This window comes from Talpa europaea, assembly GCF_964194135.1.
Source record: "Talpa europaea genome assembly, chromosome: 5".
Lineage (NCBI taxonomy): Eukaryota > Metazoa > Chordata > Mammalia > Eulipotyphla > Talpidae > Talpa > Talpa europaea.
Genome location: NC_140071.1, coordinates 104,310,602 through 104,336,206, shown reverse-complemented (window position 1 = coordinate 104,336,206; position 25,605 = coordinate 104,310,602). Strand labels below are relative to the sequence as shown.

At 34.3% G+C, this 25,605-nt stretch overlaps 1 protein-coding gene across 1 annotated transcript; it reads right to left on the bottom strand.

Moving 5' to 3' along the window:
* Nucleotides 1-23,768, bottom strand: LOC311171439 (UDP-glucuronosyltransferase 2B31-like; the record flags this gene model as incomplete). The annotated part of the gene is made up of 6 exons (XM_084234288.1): nt 1-277; nt 4,445-4,664; nt 8,841-8,928; nt 10,338-10,469; nt 15,968-16,116; nt 23,048-23,768. The coding sequence occupies 6 exons, from the start codon at nt 23,766-23,768 to the stop codon at nt 1-3; spliced, it is 1,587 nt and encodes a 528-aa protein (XP_084090414.1).
* Nucleotides 23,769-25,605: the final 1,837 nt, after the last annotated feature.

Below are 25,605 nucleotides of genomic sequence, written 5' to 3'. Positions count from 1 at the left end.
CTACTCTCTTTTGTCCTTTCTGGTTTTGATCACTTTCCGCCAACAGAACAGAAAACATTTTGCTGTGATATACACAGCAGATGCCACACAGGCCAGCAGGAACCCGATCACATCCAATGAGTGGTACTGGACCCAGGTGAGGTGATGGGAGGCTGGCCGCAGGTGCTTGGCTCCCTTATTACGCATGACAAACTCGATCCAGAAGACAGCTTGATCCAGAGGCTTCATTGGCCGATCGTGATGTATCCTTGATAATTTCATAGCATTTTCTTTGTATCTAAGGAGAAATCAAACTTATTGATAATGGAAGGAAGCTAATTTGCCTAAGCATATCATTTACTGAAAGTTTTTTAAAATGTCAGGAATATAATTCAAAATGTCATGGATTTTCAGATGAAATATTATATTTTATTTGGATATTCAGTGTTTGACATTTTAATTGAATTTTTCTAAATGACAAATATTTTAAAAGTGAAATTGAGTATAAGGTGTGATGTTAAGTTTTTTCGGCTAGAAATGGCATGATTGAAGATAGCAATTGTAAATAGATTGTAAATATTAACTTTTTTTTAATGATGCTTACAAAACATTTATAGATTTATGATATTATGGGTAAAATCACTCAATGGTTCATTTGCTTTCACTCTTCTCTTTTCTACTCTGTATTTTCCATTCTGTAGTCCTAACAATTCCTGAAATAAGCTTCATATTAAAACACACTGTCCTCAACATTTCCATTTGATTCTCATCACATTAAAACCAACTATGATAGTTTGGACTGCAGTATTTTGCATGTTCATACCAAATGATTTCTTTTATTACTTTGCTTCATGTACACTCGGGCATAGACAGGTTGGTTTTCTAGATGTTCACTGAAATTGCCTAATACATCTTACAGTAGCTCCTTTGCACTTGGTTCCCCTTCTTTTACCTAAACCTCTCTTCTAGTAACACCTGGAAGCTTGCCTCTACCTTTTGAATGAGTCCTCAGCTTCTTGTTACATATTAAAAATGCTTTTGCTGGCCTTAACATGAGAGCACTGCTATTCCTTTCTTTCTTTTTTTTTTTTTTGTTTATTTTGCTACTTGTGTCCTACAATTTAAAAAGGCATTATAATTTCTATCCTAAGCATTTAAGGATGAATACATAGTAAGGATGCATATATCTTAAGTGAGCAGCTCAAATCTCCAATTTAGAAAATTATTATAAATTATATTATGAAGTCAAAACACCCATGTAACTATTACCATGATACTGAGTTAGGATATCACACACTACCTGTGAGTATAACTTTTGTGTCACTAATCCCTTCCTGGATCCTTGAGTCACTGCTCCCTTCTTGAATCAACTACTGGCCTATCTTTTTACACTTTAAGTTAGTTTTCTATTTATGTATTATAATCATATTATATGTACATATTTGTTTTTATCTGTTATATATCAATTGTTGGTTAATTCCTTTTTCTCTATCATATGATAGTAACACAATTTTTTTTCATTTTATGATCAGTGGCATTTGTATTGTAAACATTACTATCAATGTTTTAATAAATATCTCATATATGTCTTTAGCTTAACATATAAATAAATACACACATATATACACACAAATACATATATCTATACAAACATTTCTGTTGAACACATATCAGGAAGGGAAATTGCTGAGAAGTTAGAAGTATGATTACGTTACTTTGTTACTTCATGGCTTGATTTCCAAAATATATATATATATATATATATATATATATTCCTTTTAGTGATTTCTAACAAAATCCAGAAATGCTACATAATATACTCTTTACATATATATGTATCCAATTTTCTGAGTTATCTTATTACCTTGGACATCATCAATTCCAGCAACTGTTTCAATCTTTTAAAAAAGTAGATTCTCTATTGTTACTTTACATACAATTTGTTATATTTATAATTTTTTTTAAAACTGTAAGATACTAATCCATTTTCTGACATAATTTTTATTTTATTGAAAATATTTTAAAACTGCCTTTTATTCCTATGGTTTGTACGTTTTGTTTTTTTGGCCTACATTTGTTTTCATTATTTTGAAGTTTTATTATTACATATTATCAGTGATGATTTGCATTGTTTTGAAGGATTGATCCACTTATCATTATGAAATATTAATCTTTATTTTGGTAGTTCTTCTGGTATGTCTGATAATAATATAAATGCAGTATCTATGCTTATTTTGAGATAGATATTTGACTACCTAAGTGCCTACAAGCTTTTGTATACTTCTTTATAAGCATGTCTATAGCTATTAGAGAGCTAATTTTTTAAATTGCTGTGTGACAATGATAGTTTTTAAAAATTTGGTCTTTTAGATTTAACACAAGCACTGGCATAGTTACATTTAAAATTGTATTCTACATTTTCTTTTTTATTTTTTAAAGTGCTTTATATTTCTTTTTATATCGTCTCTTGCCCCCTCCAAGTATTTTTCAATTCAATTTTATTGTAGCTAATACATTTTCAAATGTTCCACAATATAGTCCATATGGTAATAATGAAAACTGAATTGATGGGCACCATGCTAAGCACAACAAAATCTAGCACATTATTTTCCTGTGGGGTATGGAAAAATACAGTATCATCCTTATCATATACGAGATCTTTAATGTTTTCAAGGACACATTCAGAAAGGAAAAAAAAAATCAACTCACCAGAATTGAGATTATTTGTAAATCATACATCTTTTAATATATTTGTCTCTATAATATAATAATAAATATAATGAATAATACTTTATGCCCAGTAGTAAGATGACAACAAAATTTATAAATTGTCAAAGTATTGGAATAGACATTTTTCAAAAGAAGATATATCTTTAGCCTACTTAAATATGAGAAGACATTCAATAACTTGTGGTATATATCACAATGGAATACTTTTCAGCAATCAAAAAAGATAAACTAATGCCATTTGCAGCAGTGTGGATGGAGCTAGAAGGGATTATGCTCAGTGAAATAAGTCAGAAGGAAAAAAATATTGGATGGTTTCCCTTGTCAGAGGAATATAGGGGGGATTGCTTCTTGGCCTTTTGGCTAAGATCAAGTGTAGGAATATAGGGGAGCCAAATAAGAGATCAGGGGAAATAATAATAACAATAAAAAACACAACATAGCAAAACAAAAATGAACACACAGCTATAAATCAGAGACATTCTGCAGGGTAGGGGGAGACAGATGGATCAAAATGAGGGTGGGAAGAGCACAAGGGACTGTGGTGATGGTGCATGGGTGAACTGGTGGTGGAAATTCTATGGGGTTTACATCTGAGAAAAGAAAGCAAACCTTGTTAATGAGCAATGATGTAAAATATATATAAATAAATAAATCAGTAAAATAAAAAAATAATAAATCAGTAAAATAAAAAAATAATGGGAGTAAGGGAGGTACAAATCAATACCACAATGTAAGACCACTTTCTCACTCACTAAGGTGAATAAGAGAAAGTGAAGTAATACCAACTAATGACAACTCTATGCAGAACTCTCAAACAAGATGGTGGGGGTGTAAAATGGTAAACTTCTCGCATCAGTTTGGAAGTTCCTTATAAAATTATCACATGCTATATCTATTCTACTCAAAGGAAATGAAAACATGTTCACACAAAAACATGTAGAACAATTTTCATAATAGCCTAATATAAAAACAAAAAAATATTTATGAATAAGTGTGCAAATAGTTGTACCATAGAATATTATTCAAAAATTCAAGACTACCATGTAGGTAAAACTAAAGTATTTTATGGCAGGAAAAAGAGACCAGTTGCACTTTACCAATTGATTGAAATGATTCTGTTGTATGAAAAATTCAGATTATGGCAATTCATAGGACCAGAAAATAGAATAATGGTAGTATAAGAAGAGAGAAATGAAGACTGACTTCTAAAGTATATAAGAATTCTTTTAGGTGGATAAAAATGTCCTATATTTGAATTTTACTGATAGTTTAATAACTGAATATACTATATTTACTTGAGATTTATATGTAAAACATTGAATTATATATAATTTGCCTATTTATGAAATCTGTTAAAATAATAACAAAAATTAATTTTTGATCAAAAGGCTTATACTTTCTGAAATTTTTGGCACTGACTTAAATATTTTATATAACTTCAAACTCTTCATTTTTTCCCCTGTGGTTTCTATAAACTTTTAAATAAATAGTATACTTTCTTCAATTACCTATATAGTTTTTGCCTTTGCTCATATAAAAACAATGTTTTATAAGAGATACCCATTTCCCAAGCAGGGTCAAAATGAAACATTGAAATTAATGTCTGATTGAAAATGAAAACAGATTTGATAGTTTAAAACATGTTAATAGTTACATAATTATCAAAAGAAAGAAGAAGCTCATACCGTTGAGAAAATAATCTGCTCACATTATTGAGAAAGATTTTGATACTCACGAGGGGTCATTAATAACAGTCTTTAATGCATTCAGCAAATCTGTGCTTGTCATTTTTCGTAAGTCCAGTGCAACAGCTGCTCCCTTGTGTGTCATACGAGCAATGTTATCAGGTTGATCCAAAAACAGGGGAATGCCCACCATCGGGACGCCATGGTAGATCGCCTCATAGATGCCGTTGGAGCCACCATGGGTTATAAAAGCCTTGGTTTTGGGATGACCTAAAATTGGATGGATTTCAAGAAATTAAATATAATTCTGAGGAATAAAATGAGAGTAGAACAACAGAAAGCACTTAAAGTGGCACTGTTTTCTAGATAACAGATTATTATTCACATAAAATTTATTAATAACTTTCTTATTTCAAGCAAGAAGTACTAAAGATTATTTTTCCCCATCACCATACCTTTAAATCCCTTTACTCGCTCTACTTTCTGATTCCTTATAACTTTTGAAACTTCATTTAGTTCATAGTGTCTGCCAGTTTTTAAAATATTTTGCCTTGTCCGTGGTGTCTTCAGTAAGCCAATATTTGTCTTTGTTATTTTGACTTGTTTTTCTATAAATAATTCCTTAGAGTTCCTTCCATTTTGCTGTAAGTGCTGGCATTTGATCTTTCCTTATGTCTGACTACTATTCCATGGTGTGGATATACCACTCATTGAAATCCAATCTTCTGTCAGTTGTCTTCAGGGTGTTTCCCAGACCTACATTTAGTAGGTAATAAGCAATAAACACTGTTGAGCATATGATTTATTGAGTTAATGGTTTCACGTTCTTTGGATAGATGTCCAAGAGTGTGATGGCTGGGTCAAACAGTATTTTTACTTTTTGGTTTTAAGGTAGAGTCAGATTGCTTTCCACAATGGTTGCACCAGTCTACATTCCTACTAACAGTCAATAGGGCTCCTGTTCCTCCATATCCTCTCCACCACTAGTTGTTGGGGTCCTTTACCTTCTCACAAGTATCAAATGATATGTCATTGTGGTTAACCTGCACCTCAGTATTAAAAGTGATAATGAACTTTTTTTTATGGTTGCTTTATCTGTCTGGGTGAATTGTTTGCTCAGATATGCTGTCTATTTGTTAATTAAGTATTTTGTTTTTCTATTTTGAGTTAGTGAGTTTTTTGGTATATCTTGGAAATTAACCCTTTCTGAGCTATTTAATGGGTAAATATTTTCTCCTACTCAGTAGCATGTCTTTTTAATCTATTTATCTTTGCTTTCACGATTTAAAAGATTTTTAATTTAGGGTAATATCAATTGGTTTTTAAAATTTTATTTTATTTCCCTTGCTATAGGTATTGGTTCTCACAAAAACCTTTATCATTGATGCATGAAATATATGATCAATGTTTTCTGCTATGTACTTTATAAGTGCAGGCCTTACGTATATTAATTTTAATCCAATACTGCAATGAATTCATTAATTTGCTGTTGCTACCTTACTAGAAACAATCTAGTGTTGGCATAACTAAGGGTAAATATATTAATAAAACAGAATCCAATGTGCAGAATTCAATTTGCATATGTAGCAATACATAATTTATGATATGCCGTCATAAGCATACAATAGGGAAAGAAAAGTCTCTTTAATAAATGGTGCTGAGCAAGTGCATAGTGGGTCACACATTGAGCCTACCTGAAAGGAAACAACTGGGAGAAAGAAAGATATAGGGTCTCCCTGGAGGCACTGGGATTAAAGTCTCACTGCTATCAAATTATGGCCAGCCACTGCAGCATGAGTTCTATCCCTGACCATGAACTTAATCACATGGCACAGCAGACTTCTCCTGTCTTGACCACTGCTCCCCTCAGCAGTATATTTCAGTAGAACTGCCTGCTCTGCTCCCCACTCTGTCTCTGGCGAATCATCTCACTTTCCACACTGCTGGCTTGTAACTCAGTTCTTGTATGCATCAATAAATAAAAATAAATCTTTAAAAAAGAAGAAAGATGTAAATAGTCAAACAAGCTGTACTGTGAACTATACATCACAGAAAGAAAATCAGCTGCCAGAACCTAATGACACTAACATGAAAGAATCTCAGCCTGGCAGATAAAGTATTCAGAATTATCTTAACTAAAAAAGTAAAAAAGCTGAATAGGAACAGAATGCAATGAAAAACACAATAAAAAAACTAAAGAATGAGAATGAATCTTTAAATATGATAATAGAGGAATTGCAGTATGTTAAAAGATCAATGGAGGAATTAAAAAGTTCTGGAAAAAGCCACAAAAAAAAACAGAACAGATGAAATGGAAGAATGAATCAGTGTGTTTGAAGATACAGATATAAAAAGAACCAAAAAAGAAAAGGAAGAAGATACAAGGGGAAAAGGATGAAGAAACACTATTAGATATCTGACAGCATGAGGAAAGGGTATATGAGTCATTGGAATCCCAGAAGATGAAGAAAGAGACAAAGGACTGAGAACTTATTCAAAGAAACGATTGAAGAGAATTTCCCAAACTTGAAAATTAAAACGCAAAAATATTAAATTGAAAGAAAACTTGTGCTCCTATTTTACTACAGCATTGTATACAATAGCTAGGATATGGCAACAACCTAAATGCCCAAAGATCTTCTAGATCAAGAAGATCTGGTATATATAGGTATATATACACAATGAAATACTATTTGTCAATCAAAAAAGATAAACTTATGCCACTCACAGCAACATGACCAGAACTAGAAGTTATGCTCAGTGAAATAAGTCAGAGGAAAAAGAAAAATATCACATGGTTTCACTTATAGGAGGAATATAGGGAAACTGAACAAAGAGTCAAAAAAAAAGAGAGACACAACCTGCAGGCAAAGTGGATCTGAGGCATATAACAAGGGAGGGGGGAGGAGCTGGTTCAAAATATCACTAGGATATAAGGGACTATGGTGTTGGTACATGGTGATGTAGTGGTGGGAGATTGATGTTGACTACACATGAGGGGAGAAAACAAATGCTGTACAAAAGTAAACAACAATGTAAGTCAATAAAAAAGTTTTATAAAAAAATAAATAAATGGTGCTGGGAAAGCTTAAGGTCACATGTAAATGAATAATGTTGAATCACTGTCTTATTTTAAACACCAAAAATGCATTAAAGATCAAGATATAATGGCTTCCACAATAGATTACAGATATAGTTGTAAATATTGGTGATTTGTTCCATGACATGAATTACATAAAGATGTTTTTGGAGACTTGACCCCTATGGCAAGTAAAATAAAAGCAAAAATAGACAATTGGGATTGCCTCAAATCAAAAAGATTTTTTGTTGTGAATGAAAAAAGTATAGATTAAAAAGACTCATTAGGGTAGATACTACATGTCACATAACTTACGGGGGGTTATATTCCAAAATATATTTTTAAAAATCCAACAATGAAATAAAACAAATGGACCAATTAATAACTAGGCAGCAGATCTGCCTAGCAATTCACAAAGAAAGATATACAATAAGGCTAAACATACATGAACAAAGTATTCATTATCACTTTTAATATGGAAGAAAAGTGAGATATGAGATATCATCTGACAGATGTGAGGATGATACACATAAAAATATCCCAAAGAAGTGTTGGAGAAGATGGGCAGGAAAATGAGTCTAATTAACAGTGGCAGGAATGTAAACTGTGCAGCCAGATGAAAAACAATCTGGAATTACCTTAAAAAATGAAAAATTACAATACTACATGACCCAACAAACTCACATAAGGGTGTCTATATAAAGAATACAAAACCGTTAATACAAAAAGCATATTGTCTACAATGTTTATTGCAGCAATATTTACAATAGCTAGGACATGGGGGTAAACTAACTATTGATTAAAGACTGGCTCAAGAAGAAGTGGTATATTCACATTATAGAATACTACTCGGCTATAAGAAAAGAAGAAATACTGGAATGCAGAAAAATGGAGAGTTCAAGGGCATTACATGTAGTAAAACAAGTCATAATGACAAAGATAGTAATTGGAGATCTATATAGCATACAATTTAAGAAAGTAAAATACTATAAAAACTGGCGATATCAATAAAATAAGTGATTTTTTTCTGAGTTAGTTAAAAGGTAGGGGGAAGTAGAAAAATTCAAGAAGATATAAGAGCTGGTGGTGGAGGAAAGCAAAGAAACAGTATCACTAAAAAAAATATCTCCAGAGAAGTGTTACACCTGAAATAAAGACACTTTGATTCTAGTCATAAGGAATGTGACTATTATATTAAATTGACAACTTTTATACATGATCTTTTCTGCCATATGACTGGAAAAAATACAAGAAAGGTAAATATGATATTCTCAATAATAAATGTTCCATGAATTTGTTTCCTTCTGAACTATTATCAAAATGGTTGAACTTACTCTTACTTCAGAGTTTGTTTTCCAGTATCTTACCAAGGAGGTCATTTTGGGGGAGCCATTTATACAACCGAGTGTTTGTCCCTAAGGTATCTGGCTTCTTGCCATCAAATTTCCATAGAACCTGTTAGGGCAAAGAATATATCTTACTCCAATAGTGAGTTTTCAAAGTAATAATGTGTTTGATTCTAAAGACTTTCAGAGATTATCAAATTTAACACCATTCATACGCACGACATTAGATGTTAAAACTGATAAATGTTAAAACACTGGTGTGATAGACCCACGTTTGTGAACCAATTTTTATATTCGTGCAAGTATGAATCCAATGATTCCCTTCACATATAGGGAAATGACAAATAATATTATTAATAATTATAAAAATTAAGATACTTTAGATGTATATAATATAGTTTAAATATGTGAGCAATTAGTAGGAACTTTGAATTTACTTTCTGATTTATTATAGTTACTCTCAAAATTCCAATGTACCATTAACCTATTGATTCCTTTTTAAGTGTCACAATAGGGAGTTTATTTAATTCAATTTGCTCCAAAGGTTACATTAATAAAAATGTGCATCATTTAGTTTATATAAAGGTTAGGCAATGTAATTCTGCACTCAAGAGAAATAATAATTTTGTTTAGAGATAATTTACTATAATATAATTAATTTCTGCTTAGTAAGTACATTTAGCTACTTTTTGATTACTGGTTATTAAGCACTGCATGAACCCAGGATATTACTCCAAAGAGGAAATACTAATGGCCAACAGGCATATGAAAAAATGTTCAACATCACTTGCAATCAGGGAAATGCAAATCAAAACTACCATGAGATACCATCTCACACCAGTGAGAATGGCACATATTAAAAAAACTAGCAACAACAAATGTTGATGAGGATGTGGAGAAAAAGGAACTCTCCTGCACTGCTGGTGGAAGTGCAAGCTGATGCCAATTTTTTAAAGCAACTTTTAACATGTTAACAATGCACTACCAAACCTAGAGACCACTGACTAAACTGAGACCTTAGTCATTACTTCTCTGAAGAGCATGGTAACAGCAATCTGAATGGACCCATTTCAAAAGCTTGACTTCCCCACAATCCTCCACTGCATAATTACCTTCATGCTTTATCAATTTCTGCCTTCATTATTAAAATGTAACTCCTTGCTGATAACATTTACATTGTGTACTTGAGCTCTGAATTCCAATAAAAAACAGCAGACGACAATGCAGTATATGGTTATTTCTGTATCTTCCCACAATACCTTTATAATGTAAACTTGAACTGTCGCCACTTAAATATATTTTATTTTGATCACAATGTTAATGCCAAATTATTGTCACTCAAAAAAGTCCACTGTACATTTTAGTACCTGCCATGTATATTTTGTTTGAAGTGATGTCCAAGAAATAAAATAGAACTATATGATTGTTTACATATCCTACAAAAAATTTCTGTAATCAAGGCCTTTACAAAATGCCCACACATGGAGGCTCTGTCCACATGAAGTGACTTTATCTAACCTTTTGTGGAATCTGGGCCAGGGCCGATGCAATCACATTGGCTCTCTCTTCTGGCATGTTACTGACCATTGAGCCCAGAGAAAACACAACAATACCATTTTCTCCAGAGCTCTGTGCAAACTCTTCCATTTCCTGTGAAGAAAGAATTTGTTCATCAAAAAGGAGAAACAGCATTGCAAACACTATTAAAACAATGAACAACTATAGAGTTCAACTTTTACCAGGAATGATTACATTAGCACCTGTGGTAAAATTCGTATAACCTAACTTTTACTGTCTTAATCACTTCTAAGACTATAGTTCAGTGGTGTTAAGTAAATTCCCTTTGTGTTGCAACCAATATTCAGAAATGTTTCATCTTGCAATACTGGATTTCTATAACCATTAAACATTAATTCTCCACTTACCTCTTCACTAGTCTGCTACCAGCTATCATTCTACTTGCAGATTCTATTTATTTGGCTATTTTAGACACCTTTTAAAAATGGAACCATACAATACTTGTCCTTTTGTGAGTGGCCCAACTCAGTTAGCAAGCCCTCATAATTTTTGCATTTCAGCCAGTTGGAATTTCCTCTATTTTAATGATGAATAGCATTCAATAGTGTATCTATATCCATTGTATTTATTGATTCATCCATAGATGAACGTTCTTGCTTCCACCTTTTTGTTCTTGAGTATGGTTTCAGTGAAGGTGTGTGTGCAAATATCATCAAATTCCCTATGTTAATTTATATTGGTGTATAAGTAGAATTGCTGGGATATAGGTCAATCATACTTTTAATTTTATGAGAAGTTCTAATCTAATTTCATCATATAGCCAGAAATGAAGCAGAACCAGAGCACAGTGTGAAGAGGAGGCGCTCTTTGACCATGTATTCCAAACTCTTCATTTATGATTTCAGAAATATCTAGGAGGAGAACACACAGGAGGATCTTACTCATTTTTAACTCTTTATCCTATTTTAGGTTAGTCATCCATATTTTATTTTCCTGAGTAACAACAATAAGATAAAGTTAGTCATGTGGAAAGAGTTTGTCTTTGTCTCTATGCCTTTAATCCTTACTTTCAATTCTGTCAGATGTTTCCAGACACTTCCTATTTTTTTTGATAATAGTTTATTAAGAATTGCTGATATTCAGGAGTCTGCTATAATGATTTGCCATTTCCTTGAAATAGTCTGAAGAGCCTCATTTAGTATTGTTATTTTCGAGGTAACCGTATTTCTGGGCTTCCTTAAGTGTAAAACACCTTTTACCCCTAATTCATATTGTAAAATTGGTGTTCCATTAGTTTCTGCTGTGTGAGAGTAGCTGTGAAGGATACTCACTGTCTACTATTTCCAGGGAGCATATTCATCAAAGTGGCAGGAGTATTCCAGGACTTTCTTCGACAGAGATCTGAACACCCTCCTGAGTAAGTGACTGCCAACTGTATAAATCATCAGCAAAGTCTGTTTGCCTGAAATTGTTTGAGACCAATTCTGATTGTAGCTTAATCCTTTCCAATTAAAAAAGTAAGTTTAATTACTTGCAGGACTGGAGCAATTCCTTACTGTTAAATGTAGTCTCACCAAATTAATGATATACAGAGGGGTCAGAAACTCCGAGATATCTTGTTAACATGCATACTTGTATCTTTTTTGAAATTGTTGTACCTGCTGTTTTAAATATTATTTCTTCTTTTCTCGGTTCAAGATGACAAACCTTCCAAAATGAAATATATTTTCTAATAAATTATTATAAGATACTTTTTGAAGTTCTTTTTGAACAGATTAATGTGCAAAGGATACATTTTTTCCAAATTTTGTCAACGCAGACTATACATTGCCCACAGAATTCTCATAACTGTGATTCTATTCTGACAATTTTATTTTATATTTTATTATTTATTTATTTATTTATTTGTTTATTTATTTATTTATTTATTTATTTATACAAGCACTGGGTACAGTCATAAGCGCCAGAGGGTGAGAGAATTCACCAGAGCCACAGAGGGGAACAGAACAGGCAGACTGACTAAAGACACTGCTGAGAAGAGCAGCAGGTGCCTCGGGAGAGGTCTGTGCTCCATGTGGGATCCTGGCCAACGGCGGGGATCAAACCGGCACTGCAGAGGCTGGGGGCAGCTTCACAACCCTGTGCTCAACCGCTGCACCACCGGGGGAGGTCCTTTTCTGACAATTTTAGATAAAATGTGATGTTCACTAAAATTTCCTATGACTCACATGGTGTATCTAGGTTATATGTGCCATTCCAGTACCTATAGCAACATTTAAATTTATCTGTGTTCAATGTTGTGTCTCTTTAGCTCACTAGCCATAGCTTTCTTAATCATGTTGTAGTAGATGTCTTCTAAGTAGCAGAGTGATCCACGCTCTGTGTATTAGATTAGTCACTAAATTGGACTGTTTCATCTCATTCTCTTGACATCGTTGTAAAAAGACCTCATGCTTGGGGCCTCCTTGGTGGTGTAGCGGGTTGAGATCAGGGCTGTGATGCTGTCTGCAGCCTCTGCAGCGTCGGTTTGATCCCGGCGGGCCAGGAAGATGCCCACATGACATGGGAGACCTCTCCTGCCTGCCCACTGCTCCCCTCAGCAGGATGTTTCAGTCAGTCTGCCTGTTCTGTTCCCCGCTCTGTCTCTGGTGAATCCTCTCACCTTCTCGCATATCTGGCCTGTACCCCAGTTCTTGTATAAAAAAATAAATCTTTTAAAATAAAAGACCTTATGCCCACAGTGATAACATTTAGATAAGTAGAACAATGACAAAAAGAAAATCACTATCCATTCTCTATCCAGCAAATAATCTCTTGGCAAATAAAACACCCTAATCGCAGAAGATATAGCTTTAAATAGACAAAGCAAATTTTAACAGCACTGCTTGTTCTTTTCAATATATAGACAGCATCTAATAGATACCTGAAGTGGACACCTGACCAGATCCTTGAATGTTTCTCCTGAAAACTGTATAAATTGCTCATTGAAAAGATCAAAGCTCGCATAGTTTTGCAAGAGCTATCACAGGCTGTTCCTGGACTTGAGGCCTGAGGTTTGAGTCTTTAATGAGCACACTTATTTTTTATTTGTCTCATTTTATTTAAGCTAATATATTCATGATGAAAACCTTCAATTACCTGGGCAGAGATGGCTTTGATGTAATGAAGACTGCATATGACAAATTCCCATTAACATAATGCTCAGTGTTGGAAAGCTAAGAATTATGACTCTAAGATCTTGGATAAGGATATCCATTATTCCGTTTTTATTCAACACACTTCATGAATCCATAGTCAGTCAGATTATTTAGGCAAGAAAAATATATAATAGGGGCCTCCCCGGTGGCGCAGCGGTTGAGCGCTGGGTTGCTAAGCTGCCCGCAGCCTCTGCAGCGCCGGTTAGATCCGCGTCTGCTCCCTGGCCACCACCGGAGGAGGGTCCCACATGCTGCGCAGACCTCTCCTGCTGCCCGCTGCTCCCCTCAGCAGTGTACTTTGGTCCTTCTGCCTGCTCTGCTCCCCGCTCTGGCTCTGGTGAATTCTCTCACCCCCCCCCGTGCTTCTGAGTGTACCCAATGCTTGTATAAATAAATAAATAAATAAATAAAAAGAAAAATATATAAAAAATATATAATATAGGCGGAGAGGAAAGGAGGGGGAGGGGGAGGTAGAGGGGGAGGGAGAGGGGGAGGGGGAGGGGGAGGGGGGAAAGGAAAAGGAATAGAATGGATGGGAAAGGAAGGAAACAGAAGTGAAGGAAAGAGGTTGGAGAAAATTTTTTCTAATTCTAGCTACAAAATAATATATATGGAAAACATAAGGATTCCACTAAAATACTCTTAGAGTTAATAACCTCAGTTGAGTTTTAGGATACAAAATTAACATAAAATATGTTGCACATTTATACAGTAATAATAAAAAGTCAGGGAGGAAAAAAAGCCCTTGGTATTAGTCTTGGCAATGATTTTTGGATAAGACATGAAAACTACAGGAACACTTTTATACAGTTAGATCAATGACAAAATTAAATGACAGCCTATGGAGTGAGAAAAAGTAACTGCAAATTTAAGTGTTACTAACCAATACATAAAAAGTTCATAACTCCTTAGCAAAATACTAATTAATCTGACAAAAAATAAAATCTGGCCAAGGGACTGAATGGACATTTTCCAAAGAAGGCAAACAAATGACCAACAGGTATTTGTAAAGGGGTTCAAGGTCACTTGATAATTATCATGAAAATGCAAATCAAAGCCACAATGATATACCACCTCGCACCTCTTAGACTATCATAAAAAAAGGAAGAAGACAAAGTTTGGAGACAGTGTGGAACAAAGGATTACTTTGTGCTTGTTGATGGGACTATAACTTTTTACAGGCATATGGAAAACTGTATGATAGCTTTAAAATATAAATAGAACTACCAGATAATGCAACAATCCCACCTCTGGGTATATATCTGAAAACTATAAAAAAAGATTTATATCCAACATTTATCGCAGCGTTATTTATAATAACCAAGATATGGAAACATCCTGTCTGACAAGAAATGAATGGATGGAGACTGTGTGATATATTTATACAGTGGAATATTACTTAGTCATGAGAAAGAAAGAAAAGTGTGCTGATGATGACACTATGAATGGGATTCGTGAACATTATGTTAAGTGAAATAAGATAGCTAGAAATACAGCATAGTATAATTCACCTGTATAATTTAAAAATAGGTAAAACTCAAAGAAAGTAAGTAGAAATGTGGGTGCTGGGAGCTAGGGATGGAGGAAATTGGGAAAGATTGCTTTAAGATTACAACCCTTTATGTAAATCTGAGTAAGATAGGAGGATATCATATGTAATTCACTATATATAGTCTCTAGAACTGTATTTCATATTTGAAATTTGCTGCAATTAGAATTTGTGTCCTTAAGGAAAACAAACCATCATTATGTGATATAGCGTGTGTACCAAATAACATAAGGCAATTTCTTCACAATGTGTATGTATACAAATTCACAATGATGCAAATTTTAAATATCTTGCAATTTTATATGTCAAACATAACTCAATAAAGTTGAAGAAGTAGGATGAGACTGAATAGAAATTTTGCCTCATACTCTAGACCTTGTGAGAGTTGCCCAACACAGTTAAATTTTGCAATCAAAACAATACAGTTAATCCTTTAATATAAGTGTTTTATTTCCTGCCAATTAGAAGGTAGGCAAACAGGATGTCTTTGGAGATGGTAAAATAATTCAGTGAAGGGTACTTATTTTAAAATTATATTTATACACATCTGATACAAATTTAAACTATCTCCTTTACAAGCAATATCATCCTATATGCTAACAGAATTCTTTTCAGATTTATACTATGGTGTGTTTTCAGGTATAAGTAGCAGAGCTCGTTTGGTATTTATTCTATATGTAGAATTTATGGTCTTTATTTTTAGTACTGCACATTTTCTCTGTGCTCATTTGTCAGTCTGCTCTGATATGGGGAACCATGATCTGCAATTGTACTGAACCAAGGTTTTGTACAAATGGGGTGTGTGGTTATGCTTTCCTTTTAAGCTAGAATTTTTTTATTGTTGAAGAGCCTCAAAGCAAATGAAAGAAACAGGAGTAGGTTACCTTAGGTAGGGGTTTGGCAGGTTTGCAGTGGAGTCCTCCAATAAACTCAAAATTTGGTAAGAGTGGGCGAGGATACTCAAAATCCCAATAGTTTCGAACAAGCCATATTTCAGCTTTCCCTATTATCTCATATATTGTAGTAGGTCTTCCTGAAGGGAGAAAAGAAACAAATGATTGAGGAAATGAGAATATTTTGATGTGACTATTTTCAATATTTGAATGTGAAAAATAATTTTCCTTTTTAAGATTTATTTATTTATGCATACAAGAACTGCGGTACAGGCCAGAGGTGCAGGGCATGAGAGGATTCACCAGAGACAGAGTGGGGAACAGAACAGGCAGATTGAAATATACTGCTGAGGGAAGCAGTGGGAGACAGGAGAAGTATACTGAGCCATGTGGGTAGCTCCCTGGCCAGGGATCGAAATCCTGCTGCAGTGGCTGCAGATAGCCTCATAGTGCTGACATTCAATCCCTTGTGTCACCCAGGAGGCCCAGAAAAACAATTTTCTGAAAGGAGTTTGGAATGATATAGTCAAAGATGTTTAAAACTGTCTGTGGTTTGATAGTACAAATATACAAACATATGGTGTATACCTATAAATGTTATATCTATTATATATAGGGATAAAGCTATAGAGATTTTCATCTCTAGTATCAAATCACTACATTCATAGTCACAAGCAGTCATTAAACATAAGTCATTAAACAATTAAAATTCATTTACATTCAAGTACTCAGTCTAACTCCTGCCACTTAGAAAAATATTCCTTTGATAATAGATTATTCAAGAAAACAGATTTTTTTGAAAGACAAAATCATAGTGGTTTAATTGAGAGAGATGTTTATTCTTATTTTTTCATTAGTTTCTGATTTTATTTTATCTTATATATTTTTTACATCATTTTTCATTCTTGTACAATGTATGCATTTTCATCTAAGTTATAGTCCCCATACAATTCCCACCCTACTCCCTTCTTCCTCCCTGCCGCCCGCAGTGTGTCTCCAGTTTATAGTTGCTTCTTGATTTTGATTTTTACTTTATTATAATTAGTCTTAGGAAAACAGATTTTTTTAGAGAATGACTAGATTCTTTATATATACACCTGCATTTGCTTCATGTTAAGATCATTATAATATTTAGTATGAATATTAATAATAAATACTAGGTTGAAATATTTCCTTAAATTTGAAAAAAGATGTGATTTGACTCATTGTGTGTCTTTTAATTGTATTTTTTAATATACCTACTCCAGAATCATGTATCTATTGAGTGAGGAAGAAGATGGCAGAGGGGGAAATGGTAGAGGTTTTCTGGATTGATAAAATTTTTTGAAATTAGGAAGCAGACTCACCATTTTAGAATAGGGACTTTTGCTTCAATAAAGACTGCTTGAAAACGGGAGAAGGCTCCCCACATAGCCAGAGGTAAGCTGAAAAGCAGCCCCATGCCAGGCCCTGTCTGGCCAGCAGTCTGAGCTACGAGGCAGAGCGGACATCCAAGGCCGGCCATGGCAGACCACAGTGCAGGAAAGTGTGCGTCCAACTGACCGTTTTAGAATAGGGACCTTTGCTTCAACCAAGGCTGCATGGAAATGGGAGAGGGTTACCCCAGCAGCCAGAGGTGAGCTGAAAGCCACCATAGGCATGTCCCCTCTGGCAGGGAGTTGGAGTCCAGAGTGCAATCCAGTTACCCCACCTCCAGGGCAGTCTGTGGGACTTTAGGACACACCTTTGGAATTGAACAAACACAGAAGGAGGAGATATTCTGTGACAGTGACCATTAACATAGTAACACTGCCTCACTGGACTTCTGGCATAACAGTATTTGACTCAATTGGACCACCAGTTTCTGAAATCCCAGAAAGAGCACACCAAAAAGATGCAGGCCAGTACCAGCGACACAATGTCCCAATTCATAGGACAAATTAGAAAACAACCAGCAGGGAGAAGAAAAACTACATGCAACCTAGCAACTCCTCAGGAAATAGACACACCACAAAAAGAAAACCACCCACCAGATTTAACAATAGTGACTTGGAAGAACTTCTGAGCCTTTCAGAAAGAGAATTTAAAAGTGCCGTGATTAAAAAACTGACAGAAGTCATTAAGGAAAACAACAATCAGAAGAATGAAATTGAGTCCCTAAAGAGGGAAGTGAAGGAAAGGCAGAAGTACAAAGGATTAATGGAAGAGCTAAAGAACTCTGGGAAAAGCAGTGATAACAGAATAGATGAAATGGAAGAATAAATAAGCACTCTCGAAGACACAGAAATAAAAAGAACTAAACAGAAAAGGAAAGAGAAGCACGAACAAAAAAGACTGAAGAAAGACTTTGGGAATTTTCTGACTCCACAAGGAAAGGAAACATAAGAGTTATAGAAATCCCAGAAGAGAGGAGAGAGACATAGGAACAGAGAAAATATTCAAGGAAATAATAGAAGAGAACCTCCCAAACATGAAGAAGGAGCTGAAATAGACATACAAGAAGCAAGAAGAACACCAATCTTCCTGATGAAAGGAAAAATACAGCAAGACACATAATAGTAAAGCTCCCAAGAATCCAAGACAAGGAAAAAATAATGAAGATGGCAAGAGGGAAGAAACAGACAACATACAAAGGAAGGCATAATACCAAACACGTCTATGAAGCCAACATTACACTAATACCAAAACCAAAGAAGGACAACACAAAAAAAGAAAACTACAGGCCAATAACGCTAATGAACACAGGTGCAAAAATCCTAAATAAAATTTTAGCTATCAGAATCCAACAATGTATCCATAAGATAATTCACCACGACCAAGTAGGATTCATTCCAGGGACACAAGGATGGTTCAACATCTGAAAATTAATCAATGTAATCCAACACATCAACAAAAAGAAATATAAAAACCATCTGATAATATCAATAGATGTTGAGAAAGCTTTCAACAAAGTACAACACCCGTTTATGATAAAGGCCCTTGAAATTCTCGGGATACAAGGAACATACCGCAACATCATGAAGGCAAACCCATAGCCAATATCATTCTCAATGGTGAAAAGCTGAAAGCATTTCCATTAAGATCTGGAATAAGACAAGGATGTCCACTCTCACCACTGCTTTTCAATATAACACTGGAATTCCTAGCCAGAGCAATAAGACAAGAGAAAGATATACAAGGAATCCAAATGGTGAAGGAAGAAGTCAAACTATCACTATTCACACATGATATGATAACATACATAGAGAACCCCAAAAATGCCACAGAAAAACTAATTCAACTAAACAATCAGTTTAGTAAAGTGGCAGGATACAAAATCAACACACAAAAATCATTAGCCTTCCTATACACAAACAATAAATCTGAAGAAGAAGAAATCAAGAAAACCACCTTTGATTATTGAAACAAAAAAAATAAATACTAGGGAATGAACCTAACAAAAGAAGTAAAAGACCTATACAAATAAAATTATGAAACACTGTTAAAAGAAATAGAAGAAGACACAAAGAAAGGGAAAGACATACCCTGCTCATGGATTGGAAGAATTAACATTATCAAAATGGCCATCCTACTAAAAGCAATCTACAGATTCATGCTATTCCAATAAAAATTTCAGTGTCATTCTTCAAAGAAATAGAACAAATATTGATGAAATTCATATGGAGCCACGCAAAACCCCGAATAGCCAAAACCCTCCTGAAAAAAAAAAAAAGAAGGGAATGGAGGCTTCACTCTCCCAGATTTCAAACTATACTACTAGCAACAACAAATGTTGGCGAGGGTGTGGAGAAAAAGGAACTCTCCTGCACTGTTGGTGGGAGTGCAAACTGGTCCAACCACGATGGAGAGCTGTGTGGAGATTTCTGGACCTACTAAACATAGAGCTTCCATATGATCCAGCAATTCCACTCCTAGGTATTTACCCAAAGGACACAGAAACATCAATTCCAAAGAGCACCTCCACCCCTATGTTTATAGCAGCACTATTTACAATAGCTAAGCTTTGGAAAACAACCCAGATGCCCCAAAATAGTTGACTGGATCAAGAAGATATGGTATATATACACAATGGGATATCACTCAGCAATCAAAAAAGATAAACTCATGCAATTTGCAGCAACATGGATGGATCTGGAAGAGATCATGTGCAGCCAAATAAGCCAGAAAGAAAAAGAAAAATACTGGATGGTCTACTCATAGCAGGAGTTTAGAAAACCTAAATTAGGGACTAGGGAAAAGAATAACTATAATTAAGAAAAAATCAAAATAAACAGGCAACTATAAACCAGAGACACACTACAGGGGCAGGGGATAGGAGGGATTGGTGTCAAAATAAGGGGGGTGCAATTGTATGGGGAATATAACTAAGATGAAAATGCATACATTGTGCAAAAATGAAAAATGATGTAAGAAATGCATATATATAAAATAAAGTAGTAACCAGTAAAAAAAAAAAAAGATATGTAGTATATTTACATATTCTTATTATAAACAAGACTATATCAAAATGCAGTGACAGATTCAGTAAACATATTTTAAAAGAAGTGATGAAAAAAAATTATATTTCAAGATATTTGCAACAACCATAAAGTTAATTTAACATATCTGTAAACTATAGTGGTGACAGTGTTAGTGGGTACTAACGATACTGCTGTGGCATATAGCTTGTTAGAACCTAGTGAAAATAAAAAAAAATTTTTCTCCATATGAAAAAAAAAAGAAATTATGAAGCAGTAGTGGTTACACACTATTTCATATGTGCTAAATGCCACTAGACTGTACAGTTTAAAATGATAGATTTTAAAAGAATTTTATCTCAATTAAAAACAGTTTAATATTACAAAAAGAGAAATATACCATTTTTTAACATTTGTGGGGACACCCCTTTTTTCTGGTGCTTGTCTCTTCTTCTGTGTCACCCCAGAGTCCCATTCTTGAGTCTTTATAAAGATTGGACCCTTGGGCTAGGCAGAGTTGTTATAAGTTAATCTCCTTATATTCTCCCTCAGTTAGCACTTATTCTTCCCCAGAAATGTATACATTAATAATATTTTCCAATTTGCCTAATTTTCTTCATAACAAATTCATTTACTTCAAGAATCTGTACATCTGTGTTCAAGGCTAGACCTTTTTAAAAATGACAAAAACTCTAGAAAATTGGAATTTTGGAAACTGACAGTTTTAAATTAATAATTATTGGTTTTTCAAAGCCAGGAGTAAGAATGCAACAAGTACAGTTTAATTTTTTAACTGAAAATCTCCTTTACTCCTGTATTTTTATTTAATTTCTTTATTGTTGTCCTCTGTAAAATATTTTAATAAAATTGTTTTCTTCTTGCCAACTTTGCTATTGCAGCCTCAAAGTAACGGAAGATGCTAAAGTGAGTCTACTTGTAAAAGTAGAAAAAGTATAACCACATACGTACTGCTGTCACTGGGCAATGATAATTTATATTTTGGGTTTAGAGTGCCCCTCTGGGAGAACATAGCTAGGAAGAGGTTGCAGAGGAGGATGGAGAGAATGGGCACAAGGCAGGAAGAGGAGTCAAATCGGGTAGAGGAAGCAGAGGAATCAGGAGAGTGGGCTTTTGGAGAACTAGCATCCTGCATGCATTGTCAGGTAAGAACCCCTAAGATCACTTCCGATCATTTAAGATTAGCCCTGCCTTTATAATGCTATGAGAACTTCTGAGTGGAATAATATCCAAGTTTGGTGGTTTTGTTCTCTTTACTAGATCACTATTTTCTTCCTTTGTTCCTTTCTTCCTCCTATTTTCCCTCCTTCCTTCTTTCCTCCTTCAAGTTTTGTCTTATGTATTGAGGAAGTACTGGACTACAACACCTTATATGATTTAGGAGCACAGGTTCACACCTCTTCAGGTGTATGTTAACACACCAGGTCCAACACCAAAGTACCCATAGTTCCTCACCACACTTCCTTTGGCCTCCTCCCAGCTTTGCTACAATCTCACTTTTCTCCTAGTAGGCTCAATTCTGCAGTCAGATTTTAAAGATTTGTTTTAGTTTAGTTTTGTATGTTGTCTCTATTGGGAGATATAAATCTCAAAAATATAGACTAATATTTCTATTCATCAACAACATCTGAGACCTTGGCAAGATGATTTGTAAGTACTTAGTGTAAGATTCAGAAACTTTGGTTATAATTCGATAAGTCTGGGATAGAGCCACTATCTCTCTATTGGAAAAAAAATCTTTCAGGAAATGTTATAAAATGATCTAAATTTTAAATAAGGAAACTGAGGATAAACAAGTGGAAAAAATTTCTTTAATGCTCCAAGAGACAGTCTTGCTAGAAATAGGTAATATTCCAATTTACAATCTACTTAGAACAAGCTAGTTAATGAAAATATCTTTCTACCTTGAAAGATAGAAAATAAGAATAGTAAATTAATCATGTTGGATGAATTTAGCACAGAGAATTTCTGGGACAGCACAGATACTTTTTAGGGCAATAAAATTATACTGCATAATAATGTTGAATAAGTGTCATTATGTATTTTCAAAACACATACAGTATATAACACTAAGAATGAATTTGAACATAAATTATGGGCTTTGGATAATAGTGAGTGTGAATATAGTTCAACTTTTACAAATATATGCCTGTGGTAGAGAATGTTGATAATTGGGGAGTCAGTACATGTTCAGTGGCAGAGTTTATAAGGCAAATCTCTACTTGATAATGCTCTGTATCTAAAATTTTTGTGTACAAGGGCAAAATAACCTTCGGCAAAGTATTAGACCATATTGAATTAACAAAATTCTTGTTTAAAAGAAAGACTATTGCAAGCAAATAATCTAGACTGGATATGTAACTGCCTCAAGAGATCCTCAGTTTTTCCTTTGTGATTTGTTACACTGTGCATTGTCCTTACTGATAATGGATCACAGAGTTCTATGCAATGATGCAAATTAGCCTTTCCATAATAGTTGTGAGATTGAGAGCTCATTTTATGTTACCATTTCATCACTTCACTTGTAAAAAATTTTTACTTTATATTTTCACAATTTCACCTTCCAACAGACAAGGAAAATTAAGATATCACCCTACCAACCAATAACATTACTTACCCAGGACTTCACTATAAAACTGAGTCCACTTTTCAGTGACTCTTTCAAACTGAAAGTCAAAGTAGAGCACATATATCATATTTTCCACTCTCTCCATGAAAGTCATTTGATCACTCAATTTTGAGAAAACAGCAGGTACATAGGATGGTGGGAGTGGAAGTTGTCCACCATACCTTGAAAACAAATCTCCAGGCATGAAGCGGATAATGTGCACAAAAGGTATTTTAAGCATCTCTGCCAGCAGGTCACCACCAAATGCCATAGCATCAGCAAGAAGGAGATCAAATCTTGGTTCTTGGAGTTTTGCCAATAGAGTCTTGTTTAAAAATATACCTTTACCTTGAATTTCAGCTATATCAAAACATTTCTGAAAGAATTCTTGTATTTTTTGAAAATATATCCAAAGACTGTCATTTTCTGTATCATATGTCAATTTATTAAGAAGCTGCATGATATAATGCTCAAAATCCTCTTTTTTCCAAGTTACAGGAAAAATCTCAAATTTAATGGCATATGGTTTGCTGAGATCCAAAAAAATGGAATTTGAAGGGGTCAGAACAACCACTTCGTGACCTCTTTCAACAAGTTCATCCAAGATTGTCTTCATATTCATCCAATGACTATACTCCGAGGGCCACACCAGCACCTTTCCACAACTCCCAGAACTAAAGTAACAACTCAGCTGAAATAGCAGAAGAGCTGAAGTCCATTTCACAGACATCTTGGTACAATGCAGTGTTCTTTTCAATTATCCTTTCTGCAATTACACGTTTTTTTTTTTTTTTTCAGAAAAATATCAATCAGGAAGTTAAAATTTAACTGCTAGACCTCAAGCCAACCCCTTACATGAACTGTTCATAGCATTTGGATGATGTGGAAATCAAAAGGTAGATGCTTGTTTTAAAAGATTTATTTATTTATGCATACGAGACTGAGGTGTAGGCCAGAGTGCAGGGCGTAAGAGGATTCACCAGAGACAGAGCAGGGAACAGAATACACTGCTGGGGGACCAATGGGCAAGACAGGAGGGGTCTGCTGTGCCATGTGGGTAGCTCCCAGACTGGCCATGGATCAAACTCGTGCTGCAGTCACTGAGGATAGTTTCACAGTGCTGTGCTTAACCCCTTTCACCACCAGAGAGGCCCAAAAGGGAGATGCTTTTTGTGTACAAATATTTTTAATGTCCGTTTGAATAGATTATAAATGCTATCACTCAGCTAAGAGGTGATAACCTTGATTGTGAAAGCCGTATTTCTGAGATAATAATACTATACATTTAAGAAGAGTGTCATGAACAAGTGAGAGGTGACTGTTTCTATACTCTCCTGAACAGGAATTAGAAATGTAACTCTGTTATACATCTGTTGTGGATATTTTTGGATATGGTGGTTCAAGTGATTTTTAAAATAAAAGCACTGTTGTGTAAATAACATATCACACAACTGCCACATTTCAAGTGTCCAATGCAATGGTTCAAATTATATGCACACTATTGTGTAACCATGTTGATCAAGTTTAGAACATTTCATCACTGCAGATAACCTTTCTGCTGGGATGAAATTGTATTTTTGCAACTTCCCCAACTTTAATCTACTTTCTGCCTTATATATTTGCTTATTTTGAGCATTTCACTTAAGTGAATTTCTAAATGGTGTGGTTTTTATAACTATTGAGATATTAGCAATTATAATAAATGCAGCAAGATATATAAGGTGATTACTTGATTTAGTTAAACACAGTGAAGTGGTTTCACAAAAAGATCATCTTTATATAATTCTTTTTTAATATGTGGTCAGGACTTTTAAGACCTCGTAAATTATCACCTTATATGTAATACTGTATTTTTAGTTATAGTCACCACGCTATCCATGAGATCTAGAGGAATTAGATTTTATTCATCTGAACTGGAAATTTTTGTCCTTTAATCCCCTTCACCTCCTTTTCTACCTGCTTACTTCAGGCAATCACAGAAAAAGAAAGCCTCTGTTTTTGTGAATTCTGTACTTTCAACTTGCACAATAAGTTCCCATTTTCAGTTGGTAAAGTTTTTCTAACTATCATGAATTGATGTATACTTTTACCAAATGGTTTTCTGTAACCATTGAATTGTCATAATATTTTTCTTTTTGATGCTGACATTTGTTGAATTTTACTGTCTTTTGCCAAATATTTAGGAAAACTTTTAATCCCAGATTAGCCCATTTTGATCACAATGTTTTATTCTTTCTGTATTACTTTATTTTGTTTCATATTAGTTGATTTAGAAAAGAAACTTTTGTGAAATTTTTCTTCATTTTAATGTCACTGTTTAATTTTGCTTGTAAAATTATCATGGCCTCATGCAATGAAATGGAAATTGTTGATATGCTTGAAATTATCTAGAAGAGTTTGTGGAAGATTGGTGGTCTTTATTGCTTAAGTATTTAGAACTATTCTCTGTTGTGTGTATCAGAGCTACCAGTTTCTTTGCGACTAAGTTTTAACAAAGATGCAATTGCAAGTTTTAATAGTTTTTGTTGGACACCCCCTAAGGCATAAAGTGCTGAAGCAAGGAAAGT